The sequence below is a fragment of the Onychostruthus taczanowskii genome, unplaced genomic scaffold (genome assembly GCF_017590055.1).
Source record: "Onychostruthus taczanowskii isolate IOZ18803 unplaced genomic scaffold, ASM1759005v1 scaffold17, whole genome shotgun sequence".
NCBI lineage: Eukaryota > Metazoa > Chordata > Aves > Passeriformes > Passeridae > Onychostruthus > Onychostruthus taczanowskii.
The window spans coordinates 13,443,220-13,465,482 of NW_024498906.1; the positions used below are offsets into that span (position 1 = coordinate 13,443,220).

Sequence of the window (22,263 nt, forward strand, 5' to 3'; positions counted from 1 at the left end):
AGCACAGGAAGCATTGTTTGGACCACAGGGAGCAGGAGCAGAATTTTCCCCAGGTTTGCAGTTTTACTGCTCACCTGACAAGAGAGAATTCCCAATCCCAGCCTTGGCTCCAGGGATAGTTTCATGCAAAATATGTGGGAGGTTTTTTCAAGCCAGAACTGGAACCTAGGCCTCTCTATATTCAGGATTATTCCCTGCTATTCTTGAGAGTTATTCCTTGGTTTGTGGGCTGTCTCTCCTCCTCCTTGCTGAGCTAATTAATTCCCCTGCATGCAGCAGTGACATGGGGTGTCCAAACACAGCACAGGCAGCTGGCAGAAGCAAGGGGGTTGCTGCTGATTAGGATGCTGTCTCATTCTGGCTCAGGGAATTTTGAATTCTTTTTTTGCAGACCACAACAGCTCAGCTTTCAAGTTATAAAATCCTAAAGTGCCAACAGCAATGAAGAGCCTCTAGGGCTTGGAAACAGGGCAAAGAAGGTTTAACTTTTGAAGCTTGGTTAGAAGTATTTCCTAAACTAAATTCAGGCAGAAATATTTTAATGGTCTGGTGGATGAGGAGTCCAATGATTAATTCTTTAAAGGGATAAAATGTATCTATCTATCTTTATTTTTTTAAATATTTACCGACATAAAATTCCCAAACATAAGCATATGCTTTTCATTACTTATCAGACCTTGTAAGGATCTGCGTATAACAGAATTAATTCCCTTTGGTTCAAAGATTCTCTGAGCTCCAAATCATTAGGCACTGGGAGCCTGTCAGGAGACTGGGTCACAGAATCATGGCTTGGGTTGGAAAAGACCTTAAAGGTCATCTCATTCCAACCCCATGCCACACCTCCCACTACCCCAGGGTGCTCCAAGCCCTGTCCAGCCTGGTCTTGGACACTTGCAGGGATGAAGAGTCCACAACTTCTCTGCACAACATGTTCCAGTGCCTGATTGCCCTCTGAGTAAAGAATTTCTCCCCAATATTCAATTAAACCTGCCCTCTTTCAGTTTAAAACCCTTGCCCCTTTTCCTGTCACTGTCTGCCCATATTAAAAATCCCTCTCCTTTTCCTAAGCTCCTTCCAGGAAATGAAAATGCCTCAATGGGATCTCCCCAAAGATTTCTCCACTCTGAAGAGCTCCTCATTATTCTCAGTAATTTGCTGCATTCTTTTACTCTGCTAAAGTTCCTGCTTTTGTCACTATTTAAAACAGGTATTTGGGCAGGTGGTACTTTGGTCTGAGTACAGCTTTTATGTTGAGCCTGTGGATAAAAAAGGCCTTTTCCAGAGCAAGTGCATTGTACAGGCCATTTTGAAAGAGTCCATAGTTTGTTGTAAAAACATATGGAAAATGAAATCAGAATATTTGGGGAAAAATTTTGAACCTTATGTTCAAAATTTTAACATTCAGTGAATTGCTAAACAGATTCACAGTGAACTGTTACAAAGAGCGTGGCTGGGCTGATGCTTTCACCCAAAAGAAACATTAAAAAGGTGTGCTTACCCAGCAGCAGGGGTTTTTATTTGTGAGTGTAAGGCATCAACAATGAGTTGTGCAGCTCCCATTAAACTGCTGACTTATCCTGCTCCACAGACATTTGACTTACACAGCCAAAGCCAGTGACTCTCAAAGCAAAGACTAAAGCTCCATTTTTAATCCTCTTTACATACACTCATGAAAATCTCCTCAAAAAGAAAGATACACAAAGCTCTCTCCAGGCCTCACCCTTCCTACCAAGCAGGGAATCATCTTTTCTGCCCTCTCCCCAAATACCCCTTTTCTTGATAGTTTTATCATAACAGATTTTGAAATACTAAAATATATCAGGGGCTTTACCATATGTGTCTGTTGTTTTGGAGAGGGTTTATTATCCTTTGATTATTCACATGCTACATCTTCAGGAACATGTTTTTTGTGTTTGTGTTTGTGTTTGTTTTTCAGGTTTTGGTAGAAGGTGTTTCAGAGATTTGCCACAAATGAGAGTTCCCAGTTCTGGCATGTCTGTAAATGTAAGCCTATATCCCCTACTTCCTCTGAAGTTGATTCAACAGTCATTTGCCTTTGTTCAAACTTTTAGAAAAGAAATATAAAATATGCTTATGTGATAAAACCAAGATTATTTGTTAATAAATGAGGTGAGAGGAACTGGTTTGATGACCATGTTTTAATGCTGGTGAAAGGAAAAGCCAAATGAAATGGTGGCAGGTGAGTTACCTGTAAAAACAGCTCTGAACCAAGGACTGAGATGGGACCTGGCTGCCCTCTGAGTACATCAGGCAGGGAGGAGAAAAATTCCTTAATTTCGCAACCATCAGCAAAGGAAAAATTGGGTAAAACCTGGGCACTTCTGAGGGAAGTTTGGTGAAGTTTTCTAAGTGTCAGAGGAGTGAGGCTCTGAAATGGCCTTGCAGAAGTGGTGGCAAGGCTGGTGAAGCCAGCCAGGGCTGGGGCAGAGTGTTACCAGCTTTGCAGAGGGGCTCTGAGTGGGACTGGGACTGGAAGTCTCCATGCAGGGGTTTCAGCTGGTCCCTGCTGGGTTTCTTCAGGGTGATGCCTCAGGTTTGAGCTTTTCTATTTTTCAGATTCTGTGCTGCTTCACTGTGTGGGTCTGAGCTTCATATGAGGGGATGGTGAGCTCTGTGCACAGAGCAGGGAGACAAAACAATTCCTGCTCCAGCTGGGCACCAAGGACAAATGATCCAAATCTCAGCCCAAGAGCACAAACCCCGTGGGCTGCAGAGAGAAAAACAAGCAGGATGGGAGTGCAGGGGCTGAGCTGGAATTGGACACTGAACTGAAATGTGCACATGGAGCAGAGCTGATCCCAGGGAGAGACCCCGTGAGCGCTCGTGCATTTTGGGGCCATTTGGGTTCATCTTGGGTGCAGCCCTGGCTGGGCTCTTGTGCTGCCCAAGGTGGATCCATGGAGGCCTTTTCATAAATCCCTGCTTTATTCTTTAACTCCATCTAGTCTCTGTTCTAGGGCAGCCTTCACAAGGCATCAAGGGAACAGACTTGCTGCGTGTGCTGATCTGTGCTGTCTTCTGTGGCACCAGAAACCAGCAGGGCAAATGTTCCTGAAGCTGCTGAACCCCACAATTTGCTGCCACAGGCAGCCAGGGAGGGGATGACCTGGACTGCATGACCAGTCCTGTTAACATCACTGGGCTTATTCAGATATGATGGCATAGAGCTGAATTTACACCAAACCCATCTGTCACCATGTCTTTGCTGAGTTTATTCTTGCAACAGAAGTGAAGTCTATCCTGGGTAAGGAGGGTTGGAGTGTGGTTCGTGTGGTGAAATAGCTATGACATTCTCAAATTTGTTGCTGAAATAGAAAAAATATTTTCTAGCAACTCAAAATTTATTTGAACTCAATAATAATCCCTTGGTGATCCCAGTTTCAAATATATGCAGTGGTTCTAAAGTTCAGTATTTTCCCTAGACAAAACAATAAACATTGAAGTTATGAAATTTCCATCTTTGAAAGAATTGTGGTGCCAGAATAGTCATTATGATGCAATTCAACAACTGAATTAGATTTCTGAATGCTGAGCTGATGCAACAGAAGTGAAAAATAATAAATGGATTTACCTGCTCTTTTATACCTTTGGGTATAAGCAACTAACAACAGTGAATTACATAAACAGAGCTGCAAAGTTTAGAGTTATTCACAGCCAGAAATTTATTCCTTTAATCAGATGATCTCTGAAGAGCAATTACTTTGATACATATTAGGAAAATGTTTTTCAGAGTGGGAAAAATGTCCAAATGGACCTACACAGCTTCTATGGTTTAATCTAACAGGAATTATCAGTTTTTTTATCATTGTAACGCCTCACACTGTCCACAAAGTGACTTCTTTCTCTCATGTCTGACCACCAGTGCATCACAGTTCTTAACAGACAGACAAATTATGTGTTTTGGAAAAGGGTTTAGGAATAAAAAGTTTACTTCTCCATTTGTTCCTATAACAATTCTGAAATATGATACTATAATTGATGGACATTTTTCAATTAAAAAAATCCAATAAAATTCAACTTGTTCTTACCTCATAAGCATTTCGGCCAAACTCTTTGCATCTAGAAGGAAATAGAAGAAATGTCATCACAAATGAAAATCTATTTGAGAGGTGCATTATTAACAAGGGATTTGAATCAGCCATGTGTAAAACCACTGTTGTTTCCAGATCAATGGCAAGAAAAAAAAGAGTGTCTCAAAGTCCCTACTTTTGCTGAAATTGCATTTTTGCTCCAAACAGTCCTGTTTAGTTCCTCAGTAGCAGCAAAGATGGTAAGAGAAATACAAGTTATTGTATTCTCTTATCTTTTCTAGTTAAACCACTGGTTTAACTAGGAAAAAAACCTACATAAACATATTAGAAATAGGAACAATTTAACAAATAACGGGGATGTCAGTTCTTTCGTGCAATGGGTAGCACATGAACAGGTGAGGGAAGAAGAAAAGGCAAGAAAATAGGAATTTTGATATCCATCTCTGGGCAAGAGCCAAAGCCAGGCTGGATGAGCTGTTGTCAACCTGTCAATTCCAAACCAAATGTAATTGCACCAGATGTGAGCGAGGGAGGGCTCCAAGGAGTCAACTTAGAATCACAGGACCCCTGAGGTTGGAAAAGACCTCCAAGAGTCCAGGCTGTGCCTGATTCCCACCTTGTCCCCAGCCCAGAGCACTCAGTGCCACCTCCAGGGGACACCTGCAGGGATGGGCACTGCAAAGCTCCCTGGGCACTGCAAAGCTCCCTGGGCAGCCCCTGCCAAGGCCTGAGCACCCTTTCCATGGGCAAATTCCTGCTGCTGGCCCAGCTGAGCCTGCCCTGGCACAAACTTGCTTGGTTGCACTCAAACATGAATATTTTCTCACTAGCAATAATTCAAAACTACTGCTGGGTCTTCAGAGTATGGTCTACACATGAAATGAGGGTGGTTCATTCCCACATGGATCAGCCCTGCAAAATAAGACGCTGCTGAAGGAAAAATTTTCCTCCTGTTCTTGTCATTGCTGCTATTATCAGCAGCAAATCCTTTGGGACTATAATTATTCCAATACTTATCAGTTCAAAAGGCACAGCTGAAGTTTGGTTTTTCAGGTAGGCTTCTGTAAAACTTTATCAACATAATACACTAATTTCTGTGGTATCATCCAGCAAAAACAGGCAGCTCTGCTTTGTTCTCCTGCAGTGTGCTGCTAAACAAACTCACTTAAAATGCTGATTCCCAAGTCCTTAAGTTTATCACACAGCAACAAAGCAGCCTTTTGTGCAACCAAGTGAAGCAAATCTGAGAAAAAAGCAATTCCAAGTTCTAAGTCTTCAAACACCTCTTATAAGGCAGTTTACATTTCTTCTTTTATCTGCTCTTGTAAATCTACCAGCACCTGCCAAAACATTTACTGAATTTATCTTTGTTTTCTCCATCCCACCTGTTTTATTCCTCAATCACCTCTTGGGTCTCCAACGCCTACAACAATTTCCTTACTTCTGATCCTATTAAATATCCTGCTTTTAAAATTCCAAGGATGCAGGCAGAAACAAGCCACCATCTTAACACATCTCTACAGTTGGTGTTGTACTAATTTTTAAAAGGAATGGACAGAGGGCTCTTTTTATTCATGAAAAAATCTCAGCAAAACCCCTTTTATCCACTTTTCTGAATTGTGTTTATCTAACACAGTGCCAGCTTGCCTCTCTTAGGCTTTATTCCTCACCTGCCACTAGAGAAGCTGGAATTCTGTGCTCCCTCTAGGTCTGTTTGCTCTACTCCTTAATTTTTACCCTTCCTCCATCCCTTTCCAGCACAAAGCATGGAAGATTCATGGTGGAGGGAAAGATGGTTCATCTGTGGTGTCTCATCTAAACCAAACATTTATTCCGGGCACTCAGAATTCCTATTTTCCACCTGGAATGAGATTGCCTTTGCCATTAACACCTGGAAGTGGCAGTGCCTAGTAGATGACAATATTTTTGCCATCAGTCATAAACCAAAAGACCAACACTGCTGCTCCCAAAGGAGTTTTGTTACTGACTTCCAAAAACCCAGGAAGGGACAAATTTCTTCAGAAGAATACAAAAAGCCAATCAAACACAACACAATAATAATAACGACACCGGTTGCAAGTAATGGGCTTGTTTTTAGCAAATTTTATGATGCTTCTTGCTATTCCAGCAGCACCAGGATCATGAAGACCCTGTGCACACATTCTCCCTCTGGCACACATAATCAGTATGGTTTAATATGCAAATATTGTTTTCATTCACCCAGCAGCTTTTTGAAGAAATTGCTGCCTCCTCAAATGAAGTCTGTGGGTATTTGTGCAAGGAATTCACAACTCATGAAAAGAAGAAGGGACAAAGTTGCAAATTATTACAGTGTACTTCAGTTTGCTTTTCATAATTTTTTTATCAGGTTTAAATGGCAAACAATCTCCCTCACATATTCTCAGGTGCTGCCCAGCACACAAATGATTTCCATATTGCATCTGGAACAAAAATCACAGCAATTCATGTACGTGGCACATAAGTTCTTGTTAGCATGTGTTGATTCTTGGTTAAAGAGATGCACAGGAGATTGTGCACCTGCAGTAAAAAATAACATGAGGCATCAGCAAGACCATGCAACGTGTCAAAAGCTAAATGAGGAAGTACTGAAGGGAAAAAACTCTGTCAGCTAAGCTTAAATTTGGCATTACTCCAAGCAGATTGTTCAAATGGTGAGCAGAACTGCTGGAGTTAATGATGGGCACACAGGATGGTGTGGGATGGGACAAAAACAAAGCTAAATGAATATAAAGGGCTCCTCTGTATCCATCAAACCAAAATCCAGAAGCCTAAAAGTGAATGCCACAGAATCATGGAATGGGTTTAGATGGAAGGCACCTTAAAGATCATTCAGTGCCACCCCTGCCATGGCAGGGACACCTTCCACTGTGCCAGGCTGCTCCAGCCCCAGTGTCCAACCTGGCCTTGGGCACTGCCAGGGATCCAGGGGCAGCCACAAAATCTCCGGACAACCTATTCCAGTGTTTCACCACCATCACAGGGAAGAATTTCTACCTAATATCCTATCTAGCCCTGCCTTCTGGCAGTGGGAGCCATTCCCTGTGTGCTGTCCCTGCATGCCCTGGAAATTGTCTCTCTCCAGGTTTCCTGGGGCTCCTTCAGGCCCTGCAAGGCCACCCTGAGCTCAGCCCAAAGCTTCTCCTGTGCAGCTGAACAATCCCAGCTGTGCCAGCCTTTCCTGCCAGCAGAGCTGCTCCATCCCTCTGCTCATCCTGGAGCCTCCTCTGGGCTCTCTGCAGCAGCTCCAGCTCCTCCCTGTGCTGGGACCTCTCTACAACAACATCATGTGTCCAAAACATCAGCTCCAGGAGAAATGTCATTGTCACAAACCAATGACCAGAGATTTTAATGTGCTTTTCCTGCAGTACCCTTTTGATCAGCTGATTGATAATACTTTTAAAATGAGCCAGCATCCCTGGCTGTGTCCTGTCACCTCCCAGTTTTGAGGTGGTGAAAGCAGGGAAGGGGGCATGGATGACAGAGGGAAGGGGATGATCTCTGCTCCAGCCAAGCATCACTTCAGTGAAAAAGCCACAGCCATCACTTTTGTTTGCTGGCACAGTCACCTTTAAAATTCTTAACACGCTTTTCCCCCTGGGAAATCAGGGACAGTGATAGAGTTTTAAATTGCATCCTGCCACTCCTGAACTATCGTGCCACACTGATCCTTTCTGCTTGTGTTAAGGTGAATTGGATTCAAAAACAAAGGGAAAACCATTCCAGGAGTAGCAGAGCTGGGTTAATAGCCAGAAGGAGCATTAAACCATCAGGCTTCTCTTTGAGAATGTCTGCTGAACTCCTGAGTGGCTGCATGAACACCAGCAGCTGAGTGACCTCTTTGTGTGACCTGGTTGGTGGAACTACTAAACTTGGCAAAACCCAGGACTTTGGTGAGAAATCTGTTTTCTTTATAAAGGAGGAAGAAAAATGTTTAACTGTCCCTACATCCAGACAAGTGGTAAAAGGATCAAGAATGGAGAGGCTGCTGATCTTCAGCAGAAATGGGAACTCAAACCTATTGTCCATAAGCAGGGATACAAATGCTTGCATGCACAGCACACTGCAAATAAATCTGCAATTCCCTCTCCTCTTTGTCAAACAGGTTCAAAAAAACCACATCTGCAGTTACAAAAGCAAGAGTTACACCTGTAATTTGCACAAATTATTTTAGAAGGTCCTATTGTGAAGATTATTTTTCTGATGTAGGCTAGATGAAATCCTGATTTAGGAAAAAAGAATATTGTGCCTCAAAGAAATCCCACCAGGTCATACAAACCAAGTGAAAATGTGATATTTCCTTTTCAAAAATTGTATGAAAGGTAATCACAACAATTACTAGAGTTAACCATTTATTTTTTAGTTAGGACATCAGAAAAACTTGTACACATTTGTTTTAGAGAACCTAGTAAGGAGTTCTCTGGAACAGCAATACTTATTGTCAGGAAAGCTTTTAGAACATGAAGTTTCTGCTCCAGAAGAGCAGAAAATGTCAAACATAGGATCAGTCTTCAAAATGAATGAGAAAAAAAAAATCTGAATTACTGAAGTCCTATCAGTCTGATCATGGCAATGCACAAAATAATAAAAAAATTGAGTGAAGCTTAATGAAATGAATTAAAAGGAGAATTGAGGCCAATCAATACAGACTTGTGGTCAAGCAGCCATCTCAAACAAAGTGGACTTTTTAAAAATGAGATTAAAATTTGCTGAGAATTAATGACATTGAAAAAAACTCTCACCGTGATATGAATAAATAGCAGTAAAAGATCATATTTATGTTTCCCTAAAACAAAGTTTCAGTAACTCAAACAATTTTAACAGAAAGTAGCATGATGCAAAAATTAACACAGCAGCTATTTAAAATACATTTCAACATATTCAGAGCCCAATTTGAAGCAGAGAATCATTATTCAGTACTTCTTATCTGGGAGATTTATCAATGGTCTGGAGTAAATAAAATAATATCTGATAAAAGTTTGAAAATGATACAAGAATTTGGTAGCTAAAATATAAGTAAAATGCCAGATCACTAAGAAAATATCAGGATTATCAGGTCATACATCAAGAACACAAACCAGGGCTGGACAACAGGGAATATCTTCCTGTTGCAGAGCAATCCTAGAACTGGCAAATCATCTCAATGGATAAAATGTTAAGGACATAAATGATGGGAAACCTACAGAGGAAAATTAAAATATATTCATCTGTTTCATTTACCAATTAAAACATTAAGAAATGACTTGGTTACCACCATGTGGAAAGGATATCCTTGGAGACTGAAAATGATACATAAAAAACCTTCTGAACTGTAGAGAAGTAAGACAGGACCAGATGGGATGTCGAGCTGTAGTGTGACAAATTCAGCTGAGTGAGACACAACTTTTACAGAAAGGGTAGTTAAATACTGATTTATTTTATCAAAAGTACTGATGAAATCTTTTCCACTGCCTGTGTTTAAGTGAAGCTCCAATATTTTTCTAAATTCCTTATTTCCGAGAGGAAACAGTTCAGAGAAATTTTATTTTATGCAAAAGCTACCCTGGTCAGTGACCATCATCCTTCCTCAAGGGACAGTAACTCAAGATTCTATGAATACTTCTAAATTAACCATGAAAAAATAATGTGTAGAAACAAAAATTTCTAGAACCAAAGGGCTTGAGATGCCCTGCTCATTACTGGATGGAATTACACAGTATTTCTAAGAAGATAACACTTTCTTCTTCTTTACCACATTTTTGTTTAAATGAAAAAAAACCCCCAAAATTGGGAAGGTAAATGGCTTATAAGGTTTTGAAGAAAAAGTGATTATACAAGCTAAAGCATCCAGATGTCCTGATTTCCAAGGCTGTGTATGAACCATAAGGTTGGTTGTCCTTCTTTATATATGAATTTGCCCATGCCCTCTGTCTTTTTTTTTTATTTTTTTATTCCAAAATATTGTTGCAAAGGACAAAATTAAACCCAAAATAGAGAGAAGTAGGAAGGTCAGAAGGAAAACATAGGGTTGGCCTTGATTTTAATAGGTACCATGATCACATTTTGGTTAAAATACAAATAACTAATCAATTTGGTGTCTCCTGGAAAAACTCAGGATTATTTTTTTCAGATGATAAAATGTTTTGCTATTAACTCAGGTTTGGATTTGAAAGGGTTTTCCCAAATACTTTCAGGGAATACCTTCCCAAAATACCTTTTGCAAGTGCAAAAGCTACAGGGCAGCAGTGTCAGACTGGAAGGGTCACAAACTTGGCTGTGGCTCAGCCAGGGGTTTTTGCTAGAAAAATGATAAAACTGAATGAATTCCCAGATGTAAATCTTTTTCACATAACAAACAACTGAATTTAAATAAGGATTAGAGGAAAATACAGATCAGTGACAATGAAAAGTCAGTGAACAATGAAGTGTTGTGTAAGTTCTATTACAAAAAATCATGGGGAAAATGTGGTAACAAATCTGAGAATATCTGGTTGTGTGTTCTATTCTACTAAAATCTGGCTACTTTCATTTTATTGTTTGGAAATAATGGTTAGCATCTGCTGGAGAACTGAGATTCCCTCGTCTTCAGAACATCTGATTTCATCCTCCAAAAAAAATCTACTTTAAGGTCATCGAGGGAAGCAAACAAACAACAAAAAAATGAGAAATATCTTCCTTTCCCCCATGCAAAATAAAAACAATGTATTTATTGATAATTTCTTTTAGAAACTTATGACCAAAAGAAAAAGAAGGCATTTCTACAGAAAACACACACACTTTGTTCTGTACTGCAGGAAAATGATCCCAGCTGGGGTTTGCACACTTTGGTCATGTGCAGCCCCACTCCTATTTCCATGTTCAGGTAGAGAGAAGTTCCACAGACACCCCCTTACCTCGCAGCCTCTTCAGCCTCTGCTCCCTCCTCCTCCTCCTCACGATCAGCAGCATCACAAAGAGCAGCAAGACCCCAACCAAGATACAGGAGATGGTCACCAGCATCTTTAGCCCTTCGTTGGTTCCCAGCCCCTCCTCACTTTGCACAACCGACTTGATGAGAGGAGGGATTGTACCTGGAAACAGGGTCATGGCATTAGAGGCCTCTTAACGAGGACAAATATTGAGTTCTCAGGGAATAAGGCATGTTGTTGCTTCAGCTGCAGGCAGAACTCTCAGCAGGATTTTTCTGTTTGGGGTGGAGGCTACCTACATTTGTGTGTCTGATGGCCACAAACACATAACTAGGCTCATGGTAATGAGGGACTGACTGCAGAGACAGAGATTATCAGAAAGCCAGAAGAATTGCATTAATTGATTAAGGAAAACCATGTCTGATATGCAGTCAAATAGTGTGATTAATTTTGAGTCCTATTAAATTATTAAGAAGCTGTAAGAGAGCTCAGAATTCCTCCCTATGTCTATTATTCCTTATTATGGGGAAATAGCACTGCTTGACATTTCTGCTGGGCTTTGCTGTGCATGGAACTCATTTGACAAAGCTCATTTTGTGCCACATACATCAGATTAATCCTTTGCACAGAAACATTCTGCTATCAGTTCTGAGGGTGCAGCAGTGATAGGAATCTGAAATTCAGACAGCCAAACTGATACTAATCTGCTAAAGACTGTCTGACATTATACTCATCAGTAAAACAGGAGAGTAATGCTGGATAGAAACAATCAAATTTTGAGAGGGAAACGAGGGAAATGAATCTACTAGCTACTGGCAGGCAGCTCACTTTTTCATTCTGGGACATATTTGCATTTTGAATATACCTGGCTTCCTGGTGATATATAATACTTGAACTTTTCAATTCTTTTCTTCTTTACCTCTAAGGGACGTGAGAAGAATGCAGCACCTTCTGTGGAAGGCTGTTTAGTCATGGAAGACTTCTCACTCATTTCCTGATTACTATTAAACTGCTGAATGCAACCACAAATGAGGCTATAAAATGCAGATTTGCTTGAAATGCACAGAAACACGTAAGTATTGTGAACTGTGATGACTTTGGATGGAAGCTATTAAATTTTAACCAGCTACTGAAACATAAAAGTGGCTACTTGCTAAAAGGAAAGGAGGGTGAGAGAGAAAAACAGACACATCCTTTTTTACATTTTAATTGCTGCATTAAGCGATATAGTTATATCTCATTATGTGCTACACAGTATCAGAAGAAGAACTGAGATCTGATGCAGTACAGTGTGAGTGCCATAACCACAGTGAAAATGTAGAATCCCAAGTCCTGGTTTTTTTCAGAAGAGCTATTTCAGCTGCATATAAAGAGAAGAGCAGCTCCCTAAAGGGACAAAGATGAAAAGAAAAGCTACAACCATCCAAACCTATATTAGGTGCTTTGGAAAATTTGTTTTCTTACAATTGCATTTGGAATATTTTTCTAATGTTCCACTGCAGTTCTTCTCCATAATTTTCTTTTCCTTTTTTTTTTTTTTTTTTGTAATTTTCTGTTTCTTGAACACACAGCAGGATATTTTCATCTTGCCTTGAGATGCACATTTTGCACTGCTTTAAAGGCAAATAAAATTATTAGATGAAGAAATGGAAAGAACTTCAAGCTCCTGGAGGTAATACTAATAACTGTCTCTATATCTTCCTAAACTCTCATGGATAGTAAAGGGCCAAAGTTTTCTCTGAATTACAGTCACAGAGACCATTAGGTTGAAGACTTCCTAAAATTATGTCTTGCTTTCCTTAGCACTTTGATGAAAACCAAATGATGAGTGGCCTTTATTTCACTTTAACCTGAAGTGTTTAGATATGTGATTATCACTATCCATACCTCTCTCTAGGCAAATGTAAACCTCATAACATTATAAACAGGCAGTTGGAGCTTAATTAAAAAGTCATACTGCACGTTTTCACATCACCCCTTTGTTGCTTTTCATCAGTTGCATTAGAAATTACCGAAAATTAATCCTGCCATCCCTGGAGAAAACATCATTTCAACATCTGCTGTCATTCTAGGTGCCTGCTGGGAGCAGAATGGTCAAAGCTTTTCTCAGGACTCAGTCCCGGACAAAAGGGGAGGGTTTGTTTTGTTTTCCAGGTCGGTTCACCATCACCCTTTGTTAGCCTGATTGGTGCCTCACAGAAATTGTAATCTGAATATCTCTGACTCCTTTTCCCCCTGGGTCACAGCATCTCCCACTGCACCCTGTGAATTCAGGAGTGTTTTCCTGTGTCCTTCAGGGCAGGGAGTGCCTGGGTGGGTCAGAATCAATTAGCAGAGTTTAGAGCTGATCCGATTTAATGCCAGGGCTAGCGAGGAGCTGATCCCCGAGCTGGGAAGCTCCTTTGCAGCTCTCCACAACCGCAGCTGCACAGGGCTAAAAATATCTCCTTATGGATTGCGTGCTTCTGAAAAAACAAGGGGCAGGCAGGTCAGGCAAACCTGTAAGCTGGAAATTGTTACTGAAATGCCCACGAACAGAGAGCAAAGAGCTGCACGTAGGTTTGTCATTAACCCTCTGACCTGATTCAGCACGGGGAGATTGGAGGGGAAGGATGCTGAGCCATAATATTCCTCAGCAGCTCTCCCACACACAGCAAAGTGACCCAAAACCACGTAACTCTGGGATTTCTGCAAACTTTACAAAGGCTTTATCTTAAAGCTGCTAAAGCTTCTAAGCTTGTTCTTAGCGTTTGGCATCCCAGAACTTTCATACGCTGTATTATCTCATCTTCAAAGTGCTACTCCTGTATCTGCTTTATCTGAGGGGCAGCTGTGACCCCTGGCAGCTGGAAGGGGCTAATCTCACATCACAGGGTGAATCAAAGGTAGAGGCAGGGACAGAACTCAAAAGTGGAGCTGGCCAAGAAGTTTCCACTGGCGTTTTTTTCTGCAAACAGAAATTCCCTGTCTAAGGAAGCAAAAATTTCTGTATCAAATACTTGTAAGAATGATAATCATCATCATCATCACCATCAGTTTCTAATTTCAGTTCTGAGCCAAACCTAGCAAATCTAGAAAATCTGAAAACTCAAATTTGCTTTTCCATCCATGTTTTCCTCTCATAACCTCAGGGTCAGTATTTGAGCTTGCTCTGCCTCTCTAAGGCACAATTCAGTCCTGGCAAAGCACGCTTCACAAACAAAACCAGCAATATCACAAATGGGAAATTTTCTAATTTTCTAGACGACCAGAAGCAGTGGCCCAGGAAATTTAATGCTGCAAATACTTTTTACTGTTTCATTTTATCCCTTTTAAAGATGCTATACAGCAACATAAAAAATCAAAGGGTGTGCAGGTCACATCAGGGTAAGTATCATCAAAGAGCAGAGCCTGACAACATTTCAGATTAGATCACTGTAAGAATAGTTTTGATTTGAGTGCTACAAGTGGAAATTAAAGGCTCTCATCTGCATTTTGATATAAATTCATTTTAAGGTATGGCTCAAGACTGTTTGCCCCAGTCAAATAAAAGTGATGATAATGGAACAACTGAAAGTTGGATGCTGCCTGTGGAAAGATATTGGAAAACAAAACAAAACCAGGATAGGTTAAGTAAAATGAGAAGAAATTAACTCATAATACTTGAAGGAGTTATTGTTGACAACAGCTACACTTCTCAATAAAACAAGTCCTTTACATTCCTGAAAAAAACCTGGAACATTTGTGTAGTAACTGCTCAGATCCTGGTTTCCTGTGGGCCTTGGAGTGCTGAGGCAAGATCTTTCTCTTCATTTTCCAGACTGTGTGAAATAACATGAGGACTTGTGTGGCAGCCTACCAAAGATGATATTTTTCCAAAGGGTGATTAATTATCTGCAAGAGCTGCTGAGCACCCAGCACGAAGGCTGGTACAGAGGATGTGTCAGGTGCTGAGGTTTAAACCCTGCCTAAGTCATACCCCACATTCCAGCCTGGGAATGACCCCTGAGCTGCACAAGAGTGGTTCTGTTCATGTGGAGGCGTGTTCCCAACACAGAGATACAAACAATTACCAATTTGATGCTGTCACAACCATCAGCTCTTGTTTGAACTCGCTCACCAGTGCTGTAGCTTAATTTAACACTACAGATGTTGCCAAGTGGTTGCACAACGCAGCACAACATCCCTGGCAACACAGCAAGACTTTACACTGGATGTCTCCAGAAAAGCTCTGGCAATTCCCACTGGAGCAATCCAGAGCTGCCATCTGGAGCCATCTGTGCTGCTTTTTTTGCCAGGAACGCAGCCCTTCCCCAGTGTGGAGCCACAAGTGCCAGCAGCCCTCTCACCCAGCCTGGCAGGACCTGAGCTGCACTGAGTGACAAACTGGCACGTTTGCTCCTGCTCTCGTGTCCTGGGTTTTGCAGGGTGGGCAGTAACCCCTGGCAGAAGGCTGGGATGCAACAGCTCCCTCACGGTCTGTGTCCTGCTGCTGGGCATGACAGAGCCATCTGTCACGGCCATTAGTTTCACTGTCCCCTGTCTGTGAGCAGGGATGATTGCACTGCCATTGCTCTGCCCTTGGAGGATGTTATCCAGAGGCTTTCCCAGAGGACAACCTGCTTGGCTGCTCCAATGTGTCCCATAATGGGTTTTAGGCTGTGTCACAGGGAATAGCAATTAAGCCAGACACCCCCGTGAAGGGCTGCAGGAACAAATTCCATGGAAGACTAAAATTTCATGGAAAAGATGCATGAAATACTAGGAAAGGCCCCTGTAACCACTGGAACTAATGACTTTTAATGTCCTATGATTATGTGTCTCATGGCTGATTGACTTTGGAGTTTTTCTGAAGTGAGGACAAATAAACAATTCCTCTTTTCTGCCTGACAGCCTACTGTCAGGAAATCAGGAGGTTTTTCACATCTTTGAGACTTTTACCTCTCTGACAGCATGGCTGGCAGATTCAAAACAGGGTTTTTGAGGGGAAAAAATGGAAGATGAGCAAAAAGAAAAAAAAAATCACATATGAAACTCAAGTAAAACAGCATCTGAGGCATAAATTAAAGGAAATACTTACTGCCATCATAATTGAGCGTGGCAAATTTGGCTTGTTTCTCTGCACAGCCAGCACTGTTGCACACTCTCATTTGCAGCTCGTACCAGGTGGCCTCCTGGAGGTCGTAGAGGATGTAGGACTTGGACAGGGATGTCCTCTGGGCTGTTGTCCAGACCGTGGTCCCAAAGGGCCGGTACTCCAGGGTGAAGGAGGTGATGGGGCAGCCACCATCGTTCCAGCCGATCAGGTTCAGCCTCACCCGCGTGGTGTTGATGCTGGCAAAGAGCTCCTGCTCCTTGGAAAACTGTGGCTCTAGAGGCAGTGGGATATTACAGACAAAACACTTTAATATTGCAGATAAAGCCTCTCAAAATATAAAACCTAGAGAATCATTTCTAGGTCAATCTTGATTCTAGCTTAAACTCAGTATTTATATATTCAACTTCCCCCCCTCCTCCTTCTTAATTGTTTTTTCCCACTTTGTGCCAGACTCACAAACCCAGATTTTCAAATCAGTATGTGGAAAAAAATATCCAAACATTCATTGAAAAAATTTTGTTTGTTTTGCCTTGCAGAACTTGATACAAACTTTTCCTTTATGTTTGAAACTTATCCAGTTCAGAGGATGCTGCTTGCACACTCCTGCAATACTGGCTTGGAGCAGAAATCAGACACTGACTCCATTTCCTTTATACATAAATATACTCCCTGTCTCCCTTCAACATCAAGACAAACAAACCCCTGAAGTTTTATAAGAGAAGAGGCAATTTCCTCATGGCAATGAAATAGTTGGAATTGCTATAGTCTATGAGAGCGGAGACACCCTCTTACCAAATATCTGCCAACCCATCTCAGAAAAAAAGTTATTAGAGATAAAAGGACGGAACATCAGCCTGTGGGGGCTTCAAGTCCCACAGCCACAGCCTTTTTTGTCACAGCCATGTAAATGTTTCCAAAGCCAGGAATATTAAAATATCCAGGCCTGTTTTCTCACCAACCCAAGGTCTCGAGCAGAGTGCAGGAGCTTTAGGAGGGTGGAGGGGATGGAACCAACGCACCTTTGCCGAGCGTCTTGGCCTCGATGATCTCGCTGATGCGCCCCGGCCCCACCCCGTTCTGGGCAGTCAGGGTGAACTTGTACCAGGTGCCACATTTCAGGGTCTCCAGCCTGTAGGATCTCTCACTGGGGCTGATGGGGAAGCTGCCCCACTGCTCACTGTTATCCTCTGAGTACTGCAGGATGTAACCTGGAGGGAAAGCGCGGATGGCAAGGGTATCACAAATCCTTCAGGGAACCCAAGGAGGCATTTTAAAGGCCTAATAAAACTGAAAAAAATTCCCATGTGCAGGGAAACATACAGCTCTCCCCTGACTGAAAGATACCAGGCAATACATTTTGCCCACCCTGACAACAAAATACAATTTTTTATGATGGCTTGGAGGGGAAAAGAAAAGGATGGATATTTCTAAGGACCCTTCAATCAGCAACAACCAGATGATGAACCTGCACCCTCCAAAATGAATGGTTAGAGATTACAATTTGGAAAATCAGATAGAGAAACTGTCATAACAGCTGAGGAGAAAGTGATTAAATGAGTGAATAAACCACCACAAAGACAAACTGCAATTTACTGAAAGCTGTTATCACCATGATAGTGCACATTAAGGGTTGACAGCCATACTGATTTGGTTGTTTTTCTCTTTTCTTTTATTTTTTTTTTTTGGGAGCCATTCATAATTTTATACTAATCCCATCAACATATGATAATTTAGTAAGAAGCAGCAATTAACCTGAATTACATTACCTCGGATAGAACTGCCACCATTGTCTCCAGGTATCCAGGAAAGAGTGATAGAGGAAGATGTAGTTTTGGATACAGTGAGTCTTGGCTGGTCTGGTGGAACTAGATGGGAAAATAGTTAAAAATAGAAAATGCAATCAAATGGTTTGACACAATGTTAATCACTTCTAACAGTCATTTATCAAATAGCTGTTTTGAGTTGCAAAAAATGCAAATGATTTCTGTCAAACTGTCTGTTTAGCTGACATCCTTGGTTAAGATGAGAACAGACAAGCTCTCATTTTTTAATATAATTTTTTGCACAATTTTGTCTTTCAATTCTTAACCTTTGTTTTTCTCTGAATTTTTTGCATCTGTTCTGTTAGACCTCAATGGCACATGAGCTACTCAGCCATTAGTTTTAATTGTTTTTGATATCTATTTTGTGGAGAAGATAAAATTTTAGTGACAGGAAACATGTGCTGTTGAAAATGATGCCCCACTCATTCCTGTGTTTGCAGGCTATTATGGCAAAAATGAAAATAAGGTGCAAATCAAGGGCTTCTGCCAGTGCAAATGTGAGAGTTAATTAGGTATCACAGATAGATTTGTGACTGGAGGCAGATCCAGTCCTCTTCTGAACCACTGAGGCTTCTGGTATAAAGAATTCCCAACCTTGTCAGCAAAAACTGGAAGGACTTCAGCTCTGCTACTCCCCATAAACATTATGGGGGATGGAAGATCAGGGTTCCGAGGATCAGCTGCTGACTGAGTGCAGGAATAAAGCAAGGGATTAAACTCTCATCCCCTTCCCAGTTCCCAGCTTCCTTTGGAGGAAAATCATGGAATGGTTTGGGTTGGAAAAGACCTTAAAGATCATCCATTCCAATCCACTGCCATGGCAGGGACACCTTCCACTGTCCCAGGTTGCTCCGAGTCCTGTCCAACCTGGCCTTGGGCACTGCCAGGGATCCAGGGGCATCCACAATTTCTCTGGGCAACCTGTGCCAGGGCCTCACCATCCTTACTGGAGTAATTTCTCCCAGCATTAAGGAGCAGAGAAGGAGCCCTGCCACATCCCAACAAGTTGCACTGGATAGGACAAACGGGGACTTAAGAATTGACAGAGGGAACTGGGAATGGAAATGAACTGGGAATGTTCTGCTGTCAGAAACATACACAAAATCGAGCTTTGCTGCCTCACGAATAAGGAGTGAGGTGTGGACACTGTCCATGCTTGCAAAGGATCAAGAAACAGCAGCAAAAATGGGACGGAAATCTGGGGAGGAGAGACAACAGGATGGCCACAGCTCCTCTGGCATGGGACAGAAGGGGATGGTGGTGTCAGTGACCCGTGCTGGCAGGAGCTGCCCTTGTCCTGTCACAGTCCCATCACCAGGCAGGACTGAAGTCCAGAATGTCCTTCTGTATCCAGCATTCTGCTGCCAGAGAACTTTGCCTGCTTTGCCTATGCTTAAGGGGCAGCTCTTCCTGCAGAGTGAAACTCCAGGGAAATCTCCCCTCTGCAGTTCATGTTCGAGACATCAGACTGCAGAATAACGGGTGCTGATGTAAGGCAGAGTCTGCTGCTTTCCAGCTATGGATTACTTCAAAGACAAGTAGATTTTTTTTTGCCCTCACAGGGCCAAACAGGGCTGAAGAAAACAAAAGAGACAGTTTATACTCTAAAGGAAAATTCCCTTTGTGAGATGGATTTGTTCTGTTATTCTGAGTGACTTGGCTGATTCCATAGGGAGAGACTGCACACATTACACTGGGAAAGATTTATTGCAAAAGCTTTCATCACAGCTTCACCCTATCTACAAAAAATGGTGGTCCCACATATTAAAAGCCACTCTTTGTCTGTCCCTTAGGGAAGTAATATTGATTTGCTTTTATTTGCTGCAGTTCAATAACAGCAAATAGATGCAATTACAGAAGTACTTAGTGAAATATAAATGTAAGGTTTCCATTTGATGGTGCTTTCTCTCCCTACTTCCTGTTGTGGTCATGCTTCAAACATCACAGAAGAGCATCTCTAGTTTCTGTTGGATTGTAGGGAAGCTGAGATATGCCAATATCTGCCATGATGTTTGCTCCAAGGCTTAGTGGAATGGTTTGTGCAGGGATAGAGGGGGACTGCAGTGGAAACAACCTCTCTGTGGTCTCATGTGTTTGCACTTGAAGCTTAAATTCCACATCCAGGAGAGTGATGGTTCACTCTGGTGCAAACATTTGCAGTCAATTGAAGCATTTGTAGGATCTGCTTTAGTGCAAGTGAGCAAGGAAATCTGCACAGGGAATTCTTGACATGTGAATACACAGGCTCTGCTTCACTTTGCTCTTAGTTTATATTCTTATATTGTCCCTGCTTTTGTACATATCAACACCATCCTGGATGAACTTTGTGCTTTTCAACATGAATATAAAATGCAGGTGGAGAAATGCATTAGCTGAAGGGGTACTGATGTTTCATTTCCAATGCTTCCTCATATTCACCTCATAATAAAATTCTGTGCCTGCATAATGAAGTTTTTGTGCAAGGTCTCAGTACGGAGGGAAATTTCTACTGATAGCTTTTCAGGAGCTAAATTAAAGGCCTTCACGTCTTTCTGAATTTTGTAATATTAAAATGATACATGTGGTATTTGTAAGGAGAAGGCAGAAGCTGATACCTTCTGTGTGAAGAATTAGAAGATAACTGAATGCAAACACACAGTTGTCAATCTTACAAAAACTCACATAGAGACTTAACTGAGTGTGTGAATTGTTTCACCTAAAGCACCATTTTCTAGATCATAAAATGCCCGTGGCTGAGTCAGAATGACTTATGTATGAATTTGGAAGAATTAGATATGCACTAATACACATAAATACGGATATTTTGCATTTCAGACACACCTTTAAAGCCGTGGCAGCGATTCCGAGGCAGATCCAACAGCCTTACCTTGCACCTGCAAATTCAAAATGATTTCATCTGAGCCCCAGTTGTTGCTGGCCACACAGCTGTAGTAACCAGAGTCTTCTGCTTTCACAGTCCTGATGACAAAGCTGCCGTTGCTGAAGATGCTCCTTCGCCCATCAATCATCACTAGACTGGGTGTCCCGTTACTGCCTCACAGGAAACAAAGTGCATACATTAAAGAAGTTACAATCAAAATTACTCACAAGTGGATTTTTGTTTTGAAGCAGCTCAGAATGGAATGAGAGGAAAAGGTGTGGGGTGTGGTGTGTCACTTCAATAAGGCAGCAAAGGAGTATTTTTTGTTGGGAAACATCTATAATTTGCTTAAAAACGCACTTTTCGTGGACCCAGTGTAGGGAAAAGAGAAATTCACTCCTTCCTTAACTTGTTATTTCATAAAAATGCTGAAATGAGGGCATAGGCAGTTCCTGGCTATGAAGTTCATCCTTATGAACTCATAGGTATTTACATCAATGCACAAGATGGTTTCATAGCACTGTAGTTTCCCTGCTTACACAGTGCTTGGATGAAAATTATTGTCCATGTGTGTTTCCAAGTGGCTCTGTCAGACTGTGAAACTAAAGCTGAGAACAGAATAATGGAAAATTAAATATGTGCAAGACATTTACTGCCCACCTCAGCACAAATCACTGCATCAGGCACTATGCTCTCTCAGAATAAAACCATCCTGTCTGCCTGAGGATAAAACAAAAACATTCCTGACTTTTACATTTTGAATGTTTACCTTTAGCCCTTCTTCATTATTTTTTATCCCTTTGATCCCCTGTAATCACCACAGCCAATCAGTTGAAGGAATTTCTAAACTCCTCATCTACTGTGACCAAGTGCAAATCACCACCAACACTCCTTCTCCTTCCTGCCAGCGACCCAGGATCAGCCTCCCCACAGCCCTCAGGATCCGAAGGAAACGGGGTTTATCTGAGCTGTACATTTAGTTGCTGGTTACCTATCCTTCATCCACTTGACTGTTGGAGCAGGGTCCCCCACGGCTTTGCAAGGGAGGACAATGTCCTTCATCCAGGGGGTTGTCACCGTCCCGCTGAACGTCAGGATCCTGGCAGGAGCTGGGAGGGAGACAGCAAGAGAGACTGAAGTGAGGTGTCTGTTCATACGGCCCTTGGAAGGGAAATAGAGATACCCACAATTAAAGGGAGAAAGCCAAACCAATCTAAAAATGATGGTTTTAGGGTGCTAATTCCTTGTAACTAGTAATATTAGCTATTTATTCAAGCAAAATATCAGTTTCAGTACCTGGAAGACAAGTAACTAAAAGAGAGATGAGGCATGGGGTTGAAGAGACTTTGTAGAGAAAGAGAGTAAGCCCAGTTATTTATCATCTTTACTGACTTTTAGATATTTTGTAATAGAAATTATGGATGAAAATTATGTCCAAGGGATGCTTCTCTCAACATTTCCAGCAAGAATTGTCCACAGTAGATAGGAGTCTCATAAAAAATAAATTATTGATACATCTCTTCCACAACAATTTTGATATTAAGCA

The 22,263-nt window shown here is 41.6% G+C and overlaps 1 protein-coding gene across 2 annotated transcripts in view; it reads right to left on the reverse strand.

Annotated features, from left to right (window-relative positions):
- The window catches only part of DSCAM (DS cell adhesion molecule), a 381,330-nt gene that overhangs the window by 33,296 nt on the left and 325,771 nt on the right, over positions 1-22,263 (reverse strand). For both annotated transcript variants that reach the window (XM_041399843.1, XM_041399844.1), the window contains exons 21-27: positions 21,709-21,826; positions 20,724-20,887; positions 17,801-17,899; positions 17,054-17,242; positions 16,017-16,307; positions 10,943-11,119; positions 4,050-4,080 (exon numbers count right to left, since the gene is read on the reverse strand). In XM_041399843.1, coding sequence (XP_041255777.1) covers positions 4,050-4,080; positions 10,943-11,119; positions 16,017-16,307; positions 17,054-17,242; positions 17,801-17,899; positions 20,724-20,887; positions 21,709-21,826 — 1,069 coding nt within the window. The remainder of the gene's footprint in view (positions 1-4,049; positions 4,081-10,942; positions 11,120-16,016; positions 16,308-17,053; positions 17,243-17,800; positions 17,900-20,723; positions 20,888-21,708; positions 21,827-22,263) is intronic.